This window comes from Rhinolophus ferrumequinum, chromosome 9, assembly GCF_004115265.2.
Source record: "Rhinolophus ferrumequinum isolate MPI-CBG mRhiFer1 chromosome 9, mRhiFer1_v1.p, whole genome shotgun sequence".
Lineage (NCBI taxonomy): Eukaryota > Metazoa > Chordata > Mammalia > Chiroptera > Rhinolophidae > Rhinolophus > Rhinolophus ferrumequinum.
In genome coordinates this window covers 91,756,491-91,776,395 of record NC_046292.1, presented here as the reverse complement: position 1 = coordinate 91,776,395, position 19,905 = coordinate 91,756,491, and the positions used below count along the sequence as shown (strand labels likewise).

The window sequence follows — 19,905 nt, the reverse complement described above, 5'->3', positions numbered from 1 at the left end:
ATGTCATTATTTAGGAATGCTAATTAAGACAAAAAATTACTTGCTAATTGCAAACGCATTCTGAAGAAATATATTTGTACTTGTGTGTTTAATAGCAAAACCAGCCTGGGGACCAGACCATAATAGACTGCAGTTCTATTTTCTAAAATGCTGACATTTGAGCAAATGTTCCCATGGAATGTTTGCCTGATTCGGGACTGACATTTCCTCTCTGTAACTTGCTTAACTAAGGAGACACGCAGGCCAAACTCTACAGGACCCACAGGCAGCAGGCCATTACTTGCTGCTGAAACTTGGGTATGGTTTCTCTTTTACCTCCGTCTTTCCCTACCACCCCCCTCCCCGCCCCCGCCCTTCACTGTCTCTTTATTTTGACATGCATATTATATTAGCTGATTTCTATCATCTTACAGGAGTGGATGACATACCTTAAAAGATTAACCTTTCCCACTGGGGATTTGTCCAGAAATTCAAAGTATTATAGCTTCTTAGAGCCTTCTTCATTCTCCTATACTCTTGTGTTATCAATAGTGACTTTCTTTCTTATTTTATGTTTAACTACAGGACACAGGCAGCTACATTGATAGAGATCAGTTTATATTGTCACTCATCTTTCATAACTACAAGGTTGACTTCCACTGTCTTGTAACACTTTGCTGCCATCTATGTGTGTAAAATAGCACAACACTCCTCTATACACCAGAAACTAACCCCGTTCCAGAAAGAATCATGTCTCTAGACAGATGACAAGGGGAGCTTCAGAAATAATTTGCTTCCCCACAAAAATGTAGAAGCTCACCAGGAATTTCTATTTATTTCTCTGTGAAGCAACTTTCTAAAACTGAAAGAGTACTGAAGATGCATTGTTTAACATAAACCATAACAGTTTTTCCATTATTGCTGTTGACCAATTTTAGCTAATATGGCAACTTCTATAGTTATTATTTTTTAAAAGGTAACAAGAAAAGCTGAAGTTTTAAGTCACTTAAATAATTACAACAAAATGAGTTAATTTTTACAAAATTACAATCTAAATATCTTATAAAATGATATGATGAAATGGTTACTAAGCCAAAACACTTTCATAACATTTAATATAAAGTAAATGTAAAGCAACCAGGTAAAAAAGTATTTACTTACATGATTTAAACTAACAGTAACTCAAATACTGTGACCTAATAATCAGCTAATCTCTGTCAAACATTCAAATGCTTCTTTTTTAAGGAAAATGGAGAAGTACATTAGAATACTAGTGAGCCTCTCAACCTCGCCTTTAAGAACTGACTAGGCTGGCTCTGAACTGTCCTGACAAAAGTCAGGACGAAAAAACAGACAAACGAGAAACATTCCAGTGTGAACCATATGGGAAACTTAAACAAAACAAACAAACAAACAAACAAACAACTTTCCTCAACAAGCCATTTAACAATTAATCCACACAGTAAAGATTGATATTTCCAATCAAGACTAATGATGTGTTAATAGTCCTAAAGAATGCTCCTTAAAGGTTGATTTTGTCAATACTGATTTCTAAAACATTTTTTACTGTTAAATAAACTGGTACCAATAAAATATATAGGGGTGAAAGTGGAAAGGAGACTCAGGAAAGGTTTTATCCTGACATAACAAACAAAATGAAAACCTCACGCTGGCTGCCTTCTCTCCACTAATTTGCCATTTACAGTAACTGCATAATTGCTATCCACACAACGTATCAACACACATACTTAACATACTTTAACAGGCCAAACCACGCCTGCATGCATATGTACTTGTAAATAAAGCAAATTCAAATTCATCATAGATGATTTTTTTTATTAACATCCCAGAATAATGTGTACATTATGTGAATATTACTAAAAAGATTAACATAATGAAACCTACTAATTTTTGATGCTAGAAGTTTTTCAAACAATGGAAATCTAAATTAAAGCAATTTTCTTAGAATTTATGTCTTGCTGGCACTGATAAGGTATCCAAATCAGTGATTTATATAAGTTAATAAAACATTTTATGCATTAAATTTCTTTGAAATAGAAAAGGTTTCATTTTATCTTACTAAACCAACATTAAGAATCTAACTTTAACAAAGAGAATTTTATAAATCCCACTTGTACTAAAAGATAAAGTAGAAATTATACTTGATATCAAGCTTGATATCAAGCTTGATATCAAGATGTCAAGGTGTTTTAAAAGACCTGTTACGTTTAAATTCTTAAATTTACACACAAGTTCTTTTTTTGTGGGGAGGGGAACAGATATATCTAACCATGGTATTAAACAAGTTACTTATGTCTACATTTTAATTTATGCAAGTTACATGTTTTAATCTAATTGGGAATCCAAAAAAACACTTTTCCATTCATCATTAAAAGTCCAAGGCAAAAAAGTTTCACTCACAGTGACTTCACTGACTTACTCTTTAGATTTGTTTACTATTTGTATTTAAATACATCTAGAAGTTGACGTTAAGATAAACACGTACATTTAGCTATTTGCATTAATTTTAGCTTAATTGTTGCAAAGCTAAAATTATACTTTGGATTTTATTTAGTAAACAAGTCACTATTATAAGTGGATTAAAAGTACAAAACCCAACAAACATACCTTTGTGTGGTCCACTAATTATAAGCAAAATTCCAAACATTATTAGCTGTTATCAAAATTACAATACCACCTAGATCTAATAAAACAGAACAATCTGTTTGAACAGGGAGAGGAGAACTTTCATAGAGTGTTCTCTCTCATATAAATTCTTAATGGACTATAAAGAACTTTTTAAGTGGTTTTAGATTTGAATTCAATTGCTCAAATATATAACAGACTTCCAAGAAGAATTTGAGCCAGATGACACATGGGACCCACCAGCAGCATACAGTCCCGCTTCACCCTCAGAAATATAAGATAAAAAATGCTGAACTTCTACTAAGAGCCATAGGGACTGATGAGCCATACTTACATTTGTGCAGTTTATGCACTACAAGCGCAAACATCAAATTATGAAAAGGTTTTGTACTGCAATTTAGCCTTATAACAAACTAGTTACCAAATTTATTAAATATCATGGAGACTGCCCACACAGATGACAGACAAGATCAATGAAAAAGAAATGGAGGTTTGGAGACCAAAAACAAGCAAAAACACACTTTATTTAAGTGTGGAGGTTTCTATCACCCAAGATGTGTATCTGCGGAGAGTAAAAACATCCAGTGTTTGCTCCATTCACCTTATTCACTTCACATATAAGGGAGCTAATTTTTCAGAAACAGACATATTATAGTGTGCATGGATATGAGGTCTAAATGCAAACACACCTTATAAATACTCAGGTTCTCAAAGTTATACCACTGCTCTTTACAAAGTAAAGCCTTCTGCCCGTAGGTACCTTCATAATTTCAACATTAATAATTTGCTATCAAATTAGAGTGATTTTATGTTGCTCTGAGCAAAAATAAGAATTACATGTAAAAATATAAGGATTAATTTTAAACCTCATAAAATACATAAGACTGTATCAATTTATGTATCTACTTAGCAAAATAAGTTATCTTCATAGATCCAACATGGAGTTATAATTTATATACACATACGCGGACAAAAATGTATTTGCAGTATTGTGACAGAAATATTGATTTTTAAATCTTAGAATACAGATTAACTGACAGTATAGTCAAATAACTGACTTGACAATTTCTTTAAAAAAAGTAAGCATGTAAATAGAAACAAATTGTTCATTCTGGGTATTAAGCCACTGAGTCTTCTGATTACCTAAGTAGCATGTATTATTCACCTCCCAGAGCTTTTAGGGAAACTTACTTACACACCAGGAGAGTATAGGTACTCAGTATAAACAGGTTATATTGAATTGAACTGACCTATCTTAACCGAAAAGATTGTGATTATTCCTGATGAGTTAGTAACTGGGGATTTCTATCTTCCCTATATACGAATTTTATTTTAGTATCCCTGACGTGCTAACATCACACCTTGCATTGTTATAGTTGGTGATCTTCCTAGCTATGCAAACACTACTCATATGGTATTAATTATAACCAGTTCCCTCCAGCAAGGAGAAAACAATGTTTTTAACTGAAACCTATTGCATCGAAACTTAATTTCACCGTAATAAGAGGTGGGAATGACAAGAGAGGTAAAGCTCACACAGCAGAGTCTTGTGTTACGGTCCCCTCATATTTTAGGAACACCCCCCGCCCATCCGGTCTTCTCAGATTAGTAGTATGACAAGAAAACGGCACGGGTTAGATCTGGGTCCCAGCCTAGACTGCAGGCTCTGCCCCTCAGCAAACGCAAGTTCCAGGCAGCATTCAGAACTGAGAGCCCGAGCCAGCTCATCGCCAAGGTCTCTTTCGCCTCAGAATTCTAGGGCCCATTTAATAAAAACAACGGCTCCAAAACATCGTTTGGCCCTTTATAATATGTCATATCAAGTTAAAACTTTAGTGGCAGGAACTGCAGGCATTTGAATAGGACAACAGTCCTGCACATGACTTCCAACAGCCCAACAGTGGCAAAGGGCTGGCCTCCGCCACAGGCAGAGGCAATAGTGAGTGGATGGCCATGGACTCACTGCGTCACCCGAGCCCACTCGTTGCTTCTCAGAACAGCCCCTCAGGGTGGCCTACATTATGAGCTCAGAGCACAGCGGGGAGGGCTGAGCAGCAATCTGCCATTTCGCACTTCCTGTCCCCTGGCCCCCAGCTCCTGCTACATTTATCTGCTGCCCTGCTCTCTCCAGAAGGAAGGAAGGACAGACGGACGGACAGACGTGCAGCCACTGCCAGGGGTACTGCTGTAAATGGGATGATCAGGACTGCTCTGCTGAGAAGCTGACACTTAAGTAAAGGGGGCGGGGGGGGGGGGGAAGGGGGCTAAGAGAATTAGGCAGGTGGCTAAGGAGGAAAGAGTATTACAGTCAAAAGCAAGTGCAAAGGCCCATAGGATCCACAAAATAAGGTAGGTGTTCATTTTAGAGATGAAAAGGAATCTTCGTAAAGCTGAGCACTCTGCCAAAGCCACACAGGTAGCATATGACATGGCCAAGATCTGAAGCCAGGGGAACAGGAAGCCCAGGTTCTGGAGTGGGCCTGGATCTGAAATTGTGTCCTGGGAATTCTGATGTATACCCCTGATGTGAGAACTCTTGCCTGTACGACAATGTCCCTTCTGCCCTGTGACAGTCATCTATTTGCATACTCATCACGATGGTCTGCATCTGGGAGCCTCCTGTGCATGCTGCTGGCACAGGACCTGGTAAAAGGCAACGGGCAGAGCGCACAGGTAGATATCTGCAGTCATACAACCTGATGGAATGAACTCTATCAAGCAATTGCCTGGGACATGGGGCCAGCCCCTCAGTCACATTTAAGGATGTTCTGACAGTTCTCTTTCTAACAGCCCCTGCCTAGCCCTCATGTTCCTGCTCTCCTCACACCTCCCTGTAGGGCTCCCCAGGACCCAACATAAAAAAGAGAATGAGCAAGGACACAGAAGCACAGTCCTCTCTGCTGTTTGCTCTGGGTTTTAACAGGCCACCCCCTACCCTTGCTATAATTACCAGTAAAGGGCCACATTGTAGCAATTTTGTTTTGTTCTCTAAGTGGGTTATTCAGGCACTAACCAGATGTCCAAGCCAGGCACCTGCCCTTCCCACCATAACACAATTCTCCCAGTGCAGGCAGTCACCACTCCCCGCCCCCCCCCCACCCTCCCCCACCTTCAATTAGAGCAGCCACAAGAGGTTTAGGCTTCCTGGAGATAAATATGGGGGTTAGCTCTCCAGCTATAAATTTCAACTCTCAGGACCAGCCAGGAAAAAGCCACTCGAGATGACAATTTTTTAACTCGGGTAATGAAATTACTCAGTCCCCTTCCCAGGGGTCACTCTTTAATTCCCATGCATGTTTTTACTCCCAGCTTCAGTCCGTGGACTGGCTTTTCTGTCTCATCTCTCCCTGATTCTCATTTGGTGCCTGTCTACTTGGCTCACAAGTGGCTCTGCTCTTTGCCTAGGTTTCTGGGCTGGACTTACCACTATGAGGACCATTTACACTTGGCTCCTTTGTGCTTCATGTTCAGAATCTGCTAACTGGTCCCACACAACTAGAATAGGAAATCCTGCTCCCACTCACTCAGCCATGCCCCAATTGACCTCCCAGGCACTTAGGCCTTCTACCTGTCATGAAACAAACTCAAATAATTTATAGAGAATTAAAAAGAAAATAATAAAGATAATTAAAGAGTTAGAAAATGAATGAAAAGTATGGACTTATTCAATTTGAATAAGAGACAGTTAAAGAAAAACTTAATCAAGGTCTTCAACACAGAGAAAGAATTTGGAAATCCTTCTCAAAACTAAAAAGTGAAGAGTAAATGACCTTCTGTCTGTACTAAAGACACAAGGAGGGAAATAAGCTTAAGAAAAAATTTAGATATGTAGGGTAAGAAAGTACTTAAGGTAAAGGCTATCTTATAATAGATTTATTACTAGCCGAGATAATCATTTTATTGAATGGTCTTTAAAATAAACTGTAGAAACAAAGACGTGAGTCCCAGTCCTGGACTGGCTAGGAACCAGATGTGTGATTGTCAGCAGGTAACTTCATTTATAAAATAAAAATCTTATTACAATATTTCCAAAGTGCCTTTTAACTCTAACATTCCATGACTGCATAATTTTCATTCTCTAAAAAAAATAAAGGCAATTCCACTGACATTGTGAGACAAAGGGAGTAATACTGAACTAGATTTACTGTAGAAAGATATCATCCAACACTTTGACTTCAAAAGTGATGTAAGATTATCAAAAAAGTTGTGAAGAATGGTAGAAAAATCCAAAATCATGACAGGAATGAATATTGAACAAATATGAAATTTAAGACAGAAATTACTAAAGAACTATTATTTACACAGAAAAAAATAAAATAAAATAAACAGGCTCCTAAAACATTTCCCCATCAAAATGGGCAACACTATACATTGGATAGTTTGCTCCTACTTAGATGTCGTCGTCCTACTTAGATGATGCGAGGTTTAACCACTTTTAATAACTAGTACATTTCAGTCATCTCTCCCTTTCTCCCACATAAGATCAAATCAGCCTTTCAATGACCTACACTTCGTGAGTCATAATTTTTCTGTTTATGATTCAGAAAAATGTCTTCAGTCAGTGTTTCCCAGACTGCTGTGGGTTTATTCCAAGAACCAATTTCATCTTCACTGGTTTCCTACAGGAAACCAGACCAACTTCCTATTATTTTATTTTCCTTACTTTTAGCATACCATAGCCCACATCAAATTAACTAGCAGTGAGAGTGATAGAAGACTATTCAGTGCAAAGAAAAGCCAACACAAACAGTTCCCAGGGTAGAAGTCATGGATTCAAAATTAAATACAAAATGTGCTAATATTAGAACCTTCTTTCAAAAGAGCTCCAAACCAAATAATAAGAAATGTATTTTAATTAACATAATTGCAGGCATTCCACTGTCCGAAAGACCTTTTGTTTAAAAACTATGGTCTATGAATACAATAAATCCCACAAAGCTGATTAAAACAGAAATTAATTATAAGGAACAAAATACTCACATGTATTTTCCATCTTATCCACTAACAGGCTGCCAGGAGACGAGGCAGACAACTGAAGCCCAACACAGAGAGGCTGGGAATTGCAGGGGACAGAGCAGCGTCCCCCGAGCACCCTGGCAGTCTGTCATCACCAGCTGCCATCATGCCAGTCCCTGCCCCACATCCACTCTTTCCATGATTAAGACTCAATCTAACATTAGATCACAGTAGAAATATGGCATGGAACATGGGCTTTTCAGGGGCGCTCCGACAGTGGCTGGTATTCACACAAGGTCGGACAATTAAGTTCGCAAACTCATCCTAGAAAAAGCGCTACATACCTCATTGCTGAATATCACTATGGTCACCTTCGAAGTACTTCCCTTGGGAAGCTATGCACCAACGCCAGTGCCTAGTCCACCCTTCAAAGCACTTTTGGAACTCTTTTTCTGGAACGGCCATAAGAGCTGTTGTCGTATTACCTTTGATGTGTCCTGAATGTCATCAAAATGTCTTCCTTTCAATATTTCCTTTATCTTCGGATAAAGAAAGAAGTCATTGGGGGCCAGATCAGATGAGTACGGAGGGTGTTCCAATACAGTTATTTGTTTACTGGCTAAAAACTCTCTCACAGACAGTGCCGTGTGAGCTGGTGCATTGTCATGATGCAAAGCCATGAATTGTTGGCAAAAAGTTCAGGTCATTTTCGTCTAACTTTTTCGTGTAGCCTTTTCAGCACTTCCAAATAGTAATCTTGGTTAACTATTGGTCCAGTTGGTACAAATTCATAATGAATAATCCCTCTGATATCAGAAAAACAGCAACATCATTGCAACAAGTTGGCGAACTTAATTGTCAGACCTCGTACTACTCCCCTAAAATATTAGGAGTGCCCAAGAAGTATTCATTCTCATGGACTGCTCGGGAAAGGCTTTCCAAAGTGAAGAATTTTGGTATAAACATATATCGGATTCTCCTTAGACTCTTTCTGTTGTCATCATTCTTGATTGTAGGTATAGTTTTAGACTTCAAAAGGTCACACAGTCATTAAACTGGCAAGGAACAGGATTATTCTCTACCAAATTCAAAAGCTGATACATTAAAGGAAGAAGACCTAAGAAAAATGCATGTAAGGTGCACATTCTATTTGGGTAAAGCAAGAAGCCCAAAACATGAGAGTAGTGAAGCGCCCAGACCAAGAGCAGCATTACTGCACAGGTCCTAGGAACCCAAGTTCTCGGGCCCCCTCTAGGCCTAACGGATCAGACATTCTGGAAAAGGACCCAGTAACCTTTGGCTGATGCTGAAGTGAGTTCTACCATATTCTCTCTCTGCCTTTCACCATGAAATTTCTAGAAAAGAATCCACTCAATTTGCATTCGCCCCATAATCCCTGAACTTCTAATTCCTCTGCACTCTGGCTACCTTCTCTATCATATCGCTAAAATGCTCTTTGTAAAAGTCACAAATCCTCTGTACACTCCCTGCCAAGGCCAGTGGCCTTGCCAGGTCCTCATTCCCCAGGACTTGCCTGACTTATCTAACACTGCTGACATCTTCTCCTGCTTAAAATGGCCTGCTTAATTTTTGCTTTATTTCTGTGACCCAATTCCACCCTCCTGCCTCTCTCTGTCTACTCTTGCTCCCTCCACACTATAAACACATGCATGCCCCCAGGCTTCAGTCTTCAGTCTTCCTCTCTTCTTTTTCCATCTGCTACCTTAGCATCTCAAAAACTCCCAGGATGAACTTACATCTTTGTAGCCCAAATCTCCCGCAGACCTCAGAGCGTACTTACACTGCCTCACGACCTGCTTCGTGGGAACGCCCGTTAAGTACTGGCAGTGGAATGTACCTTCCCTCCACACAACTCCACCAGCGCCTCCGCAGGCCTGATCCTAGTATTGGTACCCTCAGTTGCCTGGCCCCCTGGACAATGGAGCTCCGTTCCCCCTCCCCGCTGACCCCCATATCTTGTCAGCAGAGGGATCGCCCTACCTGGCTTCCTGTTTCATCGCCATCATTCCCACTTCTAATGCCACCATTTTCATCCAACAGCTTCCTATCTCTTCTGAAGCACTACCTCGACTCTTACCTATAAACTTCATCTCTGAATCTATTTTCCCCCGTTCAAAAACATGCAGAGGCTGCCCCGAGGTAGCCCTGATTCCTTACGTCACAGTTCTCCTCCAAACGTTTTCTCAGTTAATCCAGAATGCTCATGCTGCCGACATATCCCAAATTTTCTAACTTGTGACTTACATTATTACCTCCATTTTATCTACCACTTCCCACAAACCGTGTTTATAAACTTCCTCCCTAAACTGCCGCCTTGACACCATGCATAATCCCCTCAAACTAAAGTTCTCTCTCACCCTTCTCTGAAGACTCAAAGGTATATTAACGTCAGCCTGTCACCTGCCACAAATCACCACTACGACAGTTGAGACTCCCCCACAGCAAAAGTGGGTTTTAATATCTTTATACATCTAGAGTAGTAGAGTGTCTTCCACTCTACCATACATGCAAATATTTGTTCAAAGGGCTAAATGATCTTACAAGCCAAAATTCATATTCAACTAAGTACCATTTCTGCCAATTCACCAGCCTTAAGAGAAGCAGGCAAAACACAATCAAAACAGGTAACTTCACATATATAGCAACTTAGAAGGAACCAACTCAATGCCCCATGCTTTCTACACTGAGAGTACACCTACCCTAGAATGATAACCAGATACTAGTAGGCTCACTTCAAATAAGGAAAGTATGTCAGACGTTTTGAACTACAAAAACGTTTTAGAAAAAGGAAAAGACAGGCTCATTTACTACCAAAATGGTAGGGAGAAGGCCTTCTAGAAATAAATCTTATAAAATTTCCTGCATCACACACACCAGGTCAGTTTATAGCTCCGGAGGTGATAAACTCACTACAATCACAGAGGAAACTTCTTAATCTGAAGGAAATTAAATAACAGAGCATTCATCCAAAACATTCTATTTTATCTGGAGGACAGTCTCATGGTTGGTCAGGAGGCCACGCAGCAGCCAGACAAGTTAGAACGTGGCACATGGACTGGTTGCTCCAGTTAGGGATAAATGAAGTCTTCATTCCACGAGTGATATAGTCACTGCTTCTCCATAGGAAAGTGGGTTATAATCTCTCAAGGTGTAGTGCCCATAAGACAGCCTTTCAAAACGAGAAAACACGTTTACAAAAACAGCTCTGTTCTGTCCGCAATACCTTTCACAGCTCAAAGCTTAAACTTAGAAACAAAACAACCATCAGAGATTAAGATTTCTGTCTTTAAATTAACACAGAAATTAAGAAGTATTTTTATTGATGGACACACAGCCATCCTTCAAGGTTAACATTTTAGAGAAAAATTATGAGGATTTACCTCAATTTTCACATTTGGCATCAATTACAAAACTGTGCTTACCACTTTTTTCTCTATGTTCTACACCTGGTTTCATTAGAGCTACTTTACAATTTCTCCCTTAAACTAACAGAGATGTAAAACAGGCATACAGCTTCCACTCAGCCCAAAGTTGGGACATGGAGAAATAGCCAATCACCTTAAAGACTTTCTGAAATAAGATTGCTAAATTCATTCATCAAACAGCAAAAAAATGCTGATAGATTTTTTTCTGGACTGTTTTAACATAGAGTTAATTTGCTTTTATTTCAAAGCTCCACTAACTATACTATTAAACAGTGCCTAACTAGATCTCGTATCATACCTGGCTTCAGATTTCATGCACTCAAGTGAGCACTAGGATAAGCAAAAACTTGAATTAAGCAAACTGCTAGAACCCTCTGGATGGGCTTCGCAGGTTTACTGCAGTTTGTTCCTGAACGAAAAACTAAAGAAAGGGATATAGACAACCAGAGAATCTGAACACAGGGAAAGAAATCAACATGGGCTGTATCACACTGAAGAGAGAAGAGGATAAAAAGTTTTTCTTCCAATGATTTTTATCACTTATAATATAAAGTTAATTCCATTAATTTTAACATATTATTGGGACTCAAAAATACTATTTTCTCAGCCAGTAATATAACCACTACCAAAAATTAATATTAAAATAGTAGTTTTATCCAGTTACATTTTGCAATATTTTAACAAAACACTTCATTTACAATGTGACTTGAAATTAAAGAAAATATATCTAAGCAGGGTTCATAACTACAAGATCAACCCAAAATAAATGAATGCTGCCATTTTAATGCTAGCAGTAAGATTTTATTATGTTGTCCAATAACAGAGAATGTACTTTTAAAACTGTATTAGTATTTTTACTAGGATTCATTAATATGCAAACTAGTATTGATGATTAAACTTGAGGACTAGGACTAGTGGTTGTAGTACTGTATTCAGAAGCAACAGACAAAAGATAAAGTACAGAGTAAGTCAAGAACAGCAGAGAAACCACGATAACGGAAATGGCTTACTTTGACGTGGCTCTGGGCTCCGAGGTTGTAGATCTCGGTAGGCTTGACTTCGTTAATGATCTTCACGAGGCAGGTACTGTCAGTGAGGTCACCATAGTGCAACTTCATGTCTTTAGGGTTCAAAACATAGCATTAGATAGAAGAAAACAATATACGCCCCGTTTTGTAAAGTATCAACATTGAAATGCATATTCCAAAAGTCTGAAAAACAGACTGGTTCTGGGGCAGCACAGTCTTTAAAAACCTAAATAGTAGAAAGATATTCACATTTGTTGCTTAAGTCTCTACAGGATTTGTAAAAACTCAGATGAAGTTAAAAAAAATCATATGAATGTTATACGAGGTCGGACAATTAAGTTTGCGAACTCATCCTAGAAAAAGTGCTACACACCTCATTGCTACACACCTCATCAGAAGCTCTGCACCAAGGCCAGCGCCTAGTTCACCCTTCAAAGCCATTTTAGAACTCTTTTTCTGGAATGGCCATCAGAGCTGTCATCGTATTATCCTTGATGCCCTGAATGTCATCAAAATGTCTTCCTTTCATTATTTCCTTTATCTTCGGGTAAAGAAAGAAGTCATTGGGGGAAAGACCGGTGAGTCAGCGCTATGTGAGCTGGTCCACTGTCACAATGCAAGAGCCACGAATCGTTGGAGAAAAGTTCAAGTCGTCTAACTTTTTCACAAAATGCAGCCTTTTCAGCACTTCCAAATAGTAAACTTGCTTAACTGTCCAGTTGATACAAATTCATAATGAATAATTCCTCTGATATCAAAAAAGGTTAGCAACATTGTTGCAGCAAGTTCACGGATTTAATTGTCACACCTCATATAATTAAGATATCTTACGGCTCACAGATGCTTCTGTGTTACATAAGAGTGAGATTCAGACAAAGAAACTCTCTCAGCAGTGTGTATACTCTAAAGAACTCCAATACAATGACAAAGATGCAGGCCACAATGTTCAGAGGCTTTCATGCAGCACTTGTGAAGTGCTTCCTAAACATCGTCCTTATGCCACCCACGAGCTGCCCGCAGTAGTGACATAACTGACTGAGGGACAACTAGCCTAGTGTAACCCAAAACCTAACCAGACCCTCACACTGACTTCATTGGGAGAAGGATCTGACATATATATGGGCGATTTGCTAATGTGGTCTTTTCATTATTTTTACACAATCTTGATCTCTGTCTAGATCCAACAGCCATACCAGTCTGTACTTTGCACAAAAATGATAATAATTTTCAAGGAGGATTAATGAATAAACTAAATATTAAGGTGAAAAGCCGTTACTGGGGACAACTAGGTCATCTTCCTGATGTCACTATCTGTACAAGTGACCCAAACCTTCAACTATTCCAGGCTCTGAGGTGAATACAAAATCACTGATTGTTTACAAGCTGACTAGATCATCCCTGCTAGCTGGAAAAACTGGACAAGTAAAGCAGGCCAAACTTGAAGTTAAAAAAACCCTGTGTCCTAGTCCCAGCTCTGTCTTTTACATGGTCTGTGGCACTGAAAAAGTCACAACCTCTCTCTGCCTCCATTTCCTCATCTATAAAATGGTCTCATTCACAACTTCGGGAGCTGCTGGAAAGATCAAATGAGAAAACACTGTGACTGTGCTGTGTAAACTGTACAGCTACAGGCAGGCAATTTTATTAACAAAAATAACAAACACCTGCAAATATTGACAGTGATCTCTAAAGCAATTAAATACAGTTTTTATTGCCATTTGTTTTTGGACCTGTCTTTAGAAATTATTTTTAAAAATAAATAAATGTACAAAGATTGCTTAACCTAATTAAATTAGACCAAACGTAGAAAGCAAGGGTGCTCTGTGAATAAGGAGCTGATCTTAGTACTTGAGAGGACAGGGATGCCTGGAAAGAGGTGATCAAAGACATGTCTACTCGGTCTCTAGAGTGGCATCACCTGACTGATATCCTAGTAACAGCCTAACCAATATGGCACTATGACCCAGGGGCAGCAAGCCATGACGCATGTGGATAGCATTCAGTGCAGGTAATTCATGGGTAAATAACTACAACTTGATGGGATCTGAAGAAAAACGACATTTGAAATTACCTTATAATATAGGAAATTATAGAAAGAGATTTCAGAAAAAGAAAATTACTTACTTCCTTCAATATGAGCCTGTGGGTTCTTATACAGATGTTCAATTCGACCTGTATTGAATGAACTGGACCGCCGTACAATTCCATGAACCTGTATTTTTACAGTGAGGAAAGATAAGAACAAATTATAAATCTGCAATGAGGATTAATAAGCAACTCAGAAGTTCTTCTGCTAATGTTTAGTTTTGTGGAAAAATATGTGACAATTATTTATAAAAATTATTTTTCCATTATTAGAAGTAGTTCCACTGCTTACATTCTCCCCAACCACTGCCCTCCAGTCACCAGCACCCAACCTACGTCTTTCACCAGTGTTTTTACTGCCAATCTCAACAAAAGTAATTAGATAATTATGTGACTTCACAGCAAATACTAGTCGTAGATACTCAAATGTCTCTTTTTCCAAACACTTGCAGCCCTACTGCTGACAAAACTTTCTCTTAGAGTTGAAACTGAAGACAGACCGCATGAGGCCATATCAGGAAAACAGTCTACGGCCTCTTCAGCACAGAACTTGAGGCGGAGATGCTCCGATGCCAACACCTTTCCAGGGTCCTCAGACCTTTGTGTCCTGCACCCGCTCTCTCTATATATATTCGGGTCACAAACAGAATCAGAGAGCAGTTGCTGTGATACAGCTGTGTGGAAAAGTAAGAACACTAAATAGCACAGGTTGGGGACAAGGTTTATGTACTAGTAGATTGAAAACATGAAGAAAACTCAAATGAAGAGAGGATTTCTAAACAAAGATTTTTATATTTGACTTAACCATAATAAGCGTAGGGGGAAAAAAGTCATTGGAACCAGAAAGCATACCTGTCTAATAATGAAGAAAAGACTGCTTGTATCTGATACACAAGAGAAATTGTTCCAGACCTGGTATCACTTCCTTCTTGTGTCAAGATTGCTCCCTTTGTGTTGCCAGTACTAATACCAGCTTGTGTCACCAGCTGCCCAAGTTCCAGTTCAACTGGTGGCAGATTTAATCCTTCATTTATTTTAGAACTGTTCCTTCTAATGTTGGATAGTCTCATTTGCAGCTGAATACACTCCTATATTTTAACTCAATCATTTTCTATTTCAAACCAAAATTAATCCTTGGCATTACTCAAATATTCCAAATGCAAGGAGAAATTATAAGCACATAAGACTTTCTTTCAAAAGAAAGAAATGCCATCATCATTTTATATGACATACATCAGAAACTGACATCTGCAAAAAGGATACAACACACCCACAACTAATAATTCTGTTAGTTGCTTTAGCCAAAGAGAAAAGCACTCATCCACTCTATTTTTTCAAAAGAACTAAACCCAAGAAAACTTGGTAAACACGAAAGTATTTTAAGAAGGGAACATCACAACCTTGGTTGACATTTTAGGAGGTAAACAGTAAAATCTTGGAAACATTAATTTGAGATTTGGGTGTACATACACATTTCTTAATTTAGAAGTGAAGAAAATGGCATATTAAGCTTAGGATTTATGCTATTTGATGGTCTGCAATTTTTTAAGTCGTTACTTAATTGTAAAGTTAAACTGGTCTGCAAACTTAAGAAATTTTTTTTAATAAAAACAAGTTCACGTATACACTTATACATAGCAAAGCTGGTGTTTACCACCAAAGTTATTTCTGAAATACAGATTGCTCGGGTGCAAGTAGAGCTTTATTTCATTGGATAGATAGGAATTCATATGCTCTAAAAACAGATAATTTAACTTTGACAATGAAAACATATAAAAATATGAAATTGGCAGTAAAAACACTGGTGAAAGGTGGAGGTTGGGTGCTGGCGGCCTATTTTTTTCTCTTGATTGTTGAAATTCTGGTAAGTGACATATTCCAGCAACCCAAAACAAAGAGAAATGCCATATACATACACATTGCATATAAACATATGTCTTACAATAAAGTTAAATGATATTGATTAATTCAGTAGGAAAATCAGACAACTATACAGAGTCACAGCAAATAAATAACACAGGACTTCATTGTCACACTCATGACAATAAAGCATTAAGCACTAGTTTTGGGGTTTAATACCAAAAGAAAGTGTTTTAATTTCCCCTCAATCCCAACTTGTGGTACATATATACAGGGAAAGACCTGCCAAACACTTAATCCGTGACACCAAGTATTGTTCTAAGAACTAATGAAAGCTAAGTCTGTCTGCTTTGAGACAGGTGAAATACAAACTTTAAGACAAGCCAAAATGTGTGCAAACTGGATGATCTAGTTAAGAATTTGAGATTAGCGGCTTTCCCTGTACAGAAGGGATGTATGTAGGGTTTTTTGTTTGTTTTTATAAGGATTTTGGGGGGAAAAGAAATGAAGTGTTAGAAACCAAAGTGAAAAGATAAATGAGCTGAATGTGAGTAGTCCATATAAACTAAAACATAATCATTATTAAATTACAGCAGTTCAAAAACAAATATAATTCTGAAAAACTGAGGCCTTAAAATAAACAGGAGTATTTTGACAAATAATTTCATGTCCCATTTAACTAAATGATGAAAAGGAAAATTTCAAGTTCTCTCAATGTCAGAACAAAGTTGGTTTGACTTCAAAACCTAGAGTCGGATTAGGTAATACTTAGAGAAGTCCTCCCTCCGTCCCTCCCATTCAAGACCTCTCCCTCCCTTCATTCATGTATGTATGTGTGTGTGTGTGTGCATGTGAATATGTGTGTGTGTGTGTGTGTGTGTGTGTGTGTGTGTGTGTGTATGTCTTGTCAAGAAAACAAAAAAATTTTACCACTGGATTTTAAATTCTTCACTGTCTAGATTTTTTTTGAAGGCGAGGATGCCTTTCAGGTATGCTTAACGCCACCCACCTTTTCAAAAATACAGATCACATGGGTAACATCAACAACTAACACGTACAGAGCAGAGACATGTACCAGACATTATTTTTCCTGATCATTAACCACTTCGCCTTTACAACGACCTTCCTATTACCAGCCGGCGCACTATACAGACGAGGATGCCGCCTAAGACCACACAGCTCGTAAGGGGTCATGTGAAAGGGCAGACATGAGCCACCGTGCCAACACTTGCTATGGTTTCAAAATGAAATCCATAAAAAGCTCTGCCTTTCTTTCACAAGGTTTCTGGGATATCCAACAACCAGGAAAAATATTTCAGAGATTCTCAAAGATCAAGAACAGAGGAGAGAACCAAGATGGCGCAGTAGGTAAAAGCTCTGCTTACCTTCTATCACAAGCACATCAAAATTACAACTAATCTACAAAACAAGCATTATCAAGAATCACCTAAAATCAAAGATGAGCTGAAGCCTTTCAACTAAGTATGCGCAGAAAGAGCCACTTCCAGACTGGTAGGAGGGTCAGAGACTCGGCATGGGCTGGTCCCACACCTGCGTGTGACCATTAAAGATTGGGAGGGATATCTCTACCCAAACACCAGAGGAGAGAGAGATCCCTGCCCCACCCCAGCCCAGGGTTCCAGTGCCAGGGAGAGAAGTCCCCATAATTTTTGGCTGTGAAAACCAGTGGAGATTGTGACTGAGTGAGACTGAGTGCAGCTGCACTCACAGGGGCTCCAATTAAAGGGACTGTGCAAAGACTTACCAAGTTTCCCCGAAAATAAGACCTAGCCAGACAATCATTTGGAGCAAACATTAATATAAGACCCGGTCTTATTTTACTGTAATATAAGATCGGGTTTAAAATATAATACAATATAATATAATATATTATAATATAATATAATATAATATAATACAATACAATACAATGCAATACAATACAATACAATAATATAATATAACCCAGTCTTATATTAATTTTTGCTCCAAAAGACGCATTAGAGCTGATTGTCCGGCTAGGTCTTATTTTCCGGGAAACACGGGACTCATCAATGAAATCACTTGTTCTGAGCTCGAGCGCTGGGGCGGCGGCTGGAGAAGTGACAGGGACATATGGTGGGGAATTGAGTTGTCTGGCCTGGGACAGGGGCTGGAGAGGCGGCTTTCTCCTGGACGGGGAAGCTGGTAGAGGCCCTTGTTTCTTTGCTAAGCCCTCCCCATTCCCCGTGTGCAGACAAGGTGGCCGCCATATCTGAGTCTCCTCAGTTAGCTTGCCACACCCTGGTGATTCGAGACCAGGCCCCCCCAACTTTCAGGCACACCCAGGTCACTTCCAGTGGTTTTTTCATACAAACCGCCTGCCTTGGCTCAAGCTCCAGGCTTTCCTAGACTGTCAAAGGTTCGCAGAACTCAGACAAGCAGCATCTGGCTTGAGCATGTCCTATACCTCTGGCTGGCAGCCCTAAGCCTGGCACTAGAGGCAGTTGGCCTTGGCTGGCCAGCTTGGTTCTCAACGTGCCTTCCCAAGCACAGTATGGGTGGCAGCTATCTGTGGATTTCTTTGTGGCTCCTTCCAGGTGGCCGGGGTGGGGCACAGGCTGGAGCTGAACCTGACCTACAGTGGATCCTCTCCAAGGTGGTCCTGGGGCTGGTGCCCCCAGTGGCCAGCTTCAAAACGAGCTGGAGCATCACCCAGCTGCCTCCAAGTACTACACACCCAAGGGATGGATTGAGGAGGTACCAAAGTCCTGCTGAGGCAGATCCTGCTCCATAGGATCAGCCCCTGCACAAAAACTCTTCCCCTGTAGACACAGCCATCCTCACAACCAGTGAGCCCGAGGGTCAGTCCTTCCCATTGATGTGCGATTATCAAGCAAGGCTCAACTGCGAGAGGAGGGCACACACAACCCACACAAGGTACACATCTGGAGTGAGTGACCAGAGTGACTCAGGTGACCAGAAAGATTGCGCCACTGAACCCCACAGCACACCTACCCTATACGGCCACTCTAAGACCGGAAGAAACAGCAGCCCTACCTAATATTAATAAATAGAAACAAACACAGGGAGGCAGCCAAAATGGGAAGACAAAGAAACACGTCCCAAACAAAAGAATAGAATAAAGCTCCAGAAAAAGAACTAAGTGAAATGGAGATAAGCAATCTATCAGACACAGAATTTCAAACACCGTTTATAAGAATGCTCAATGATCTCAGGGTGAACTTCAACACAGAGATAGGAAGCATAAATAAGGAGATGGAAACCATGAAAAAGAACCAATCAGATATAAAGGATAATAACAGAAATGAAGAACATAGTACAGGGAATCAACAGTAGATTAGATGAAGCAGAGAATCCAACCAGCGATGTATAAGATAAGGTAGCAAAAAACGTCCAACCAGAACAGCAAAAAGAAAAAAAGAATCCAAAAAACTGGGGAGCGTTTAAGGGGCCTCTGGGACAATATCAAGCGTACCAACATTCACATTATAGGGGTACCGAAAGGAGAAGAGACAGAGCAAGGAATTGAAAACCTATTTGAAGAAATCATGACAGAAAGCTTCCCTAACCTGATGAAAGAAATAGGCATACAAGCCCAAGAAGTGCAGAGAGCAAGATAAACCCAAAGAGGCCAACACCAAGATACATCATAAGGAAAATGAGAAAACTTAAAGACAAAGAGAGAATCTTAAAAGCAGCAAGAGAAAAGCAGTTAGTTGCCTACAAGGGAGCCCCCATAAGACTGGCAGCTGATTTCTCAACAGAAGCTTTTCAGACAAAAAGGGAGTGGCAAGAAATATTCCAAGTGATGAAAAGCAACAACATACAACCAAGATTTCTCTACCCAGCAAGTCTGTCATGTAGAATTGAAGGACAGATAAGGAGCTTCCCAGACAAGAAAA

At 39.4% G+C, this 19,905-nt stretch overlaps 1 protein-coding gene across 1 annotated transcript in view; it reads right to left on the bottom strand.

Annotated features, from left to right (window-relative positions):
- The window catches only part of GMDS (GDP-mannose 4,6-dehydratase), a 659,903-nt gene that overhangs the window by 516,856 nt on the left and 123,142 nt on the right, over nucleotides 1–19,905 (bottom strand). The window contains 2 exon segments of the mRNA XM_033115015.1: nucleotides 12,038–12,147; nucleotides 14,180–14,267. Coding sequence (XP_032970906.1) covers nucleotides 12,038–12,147; nucleotides 14,180–14,267 — 198 coding nt within the window.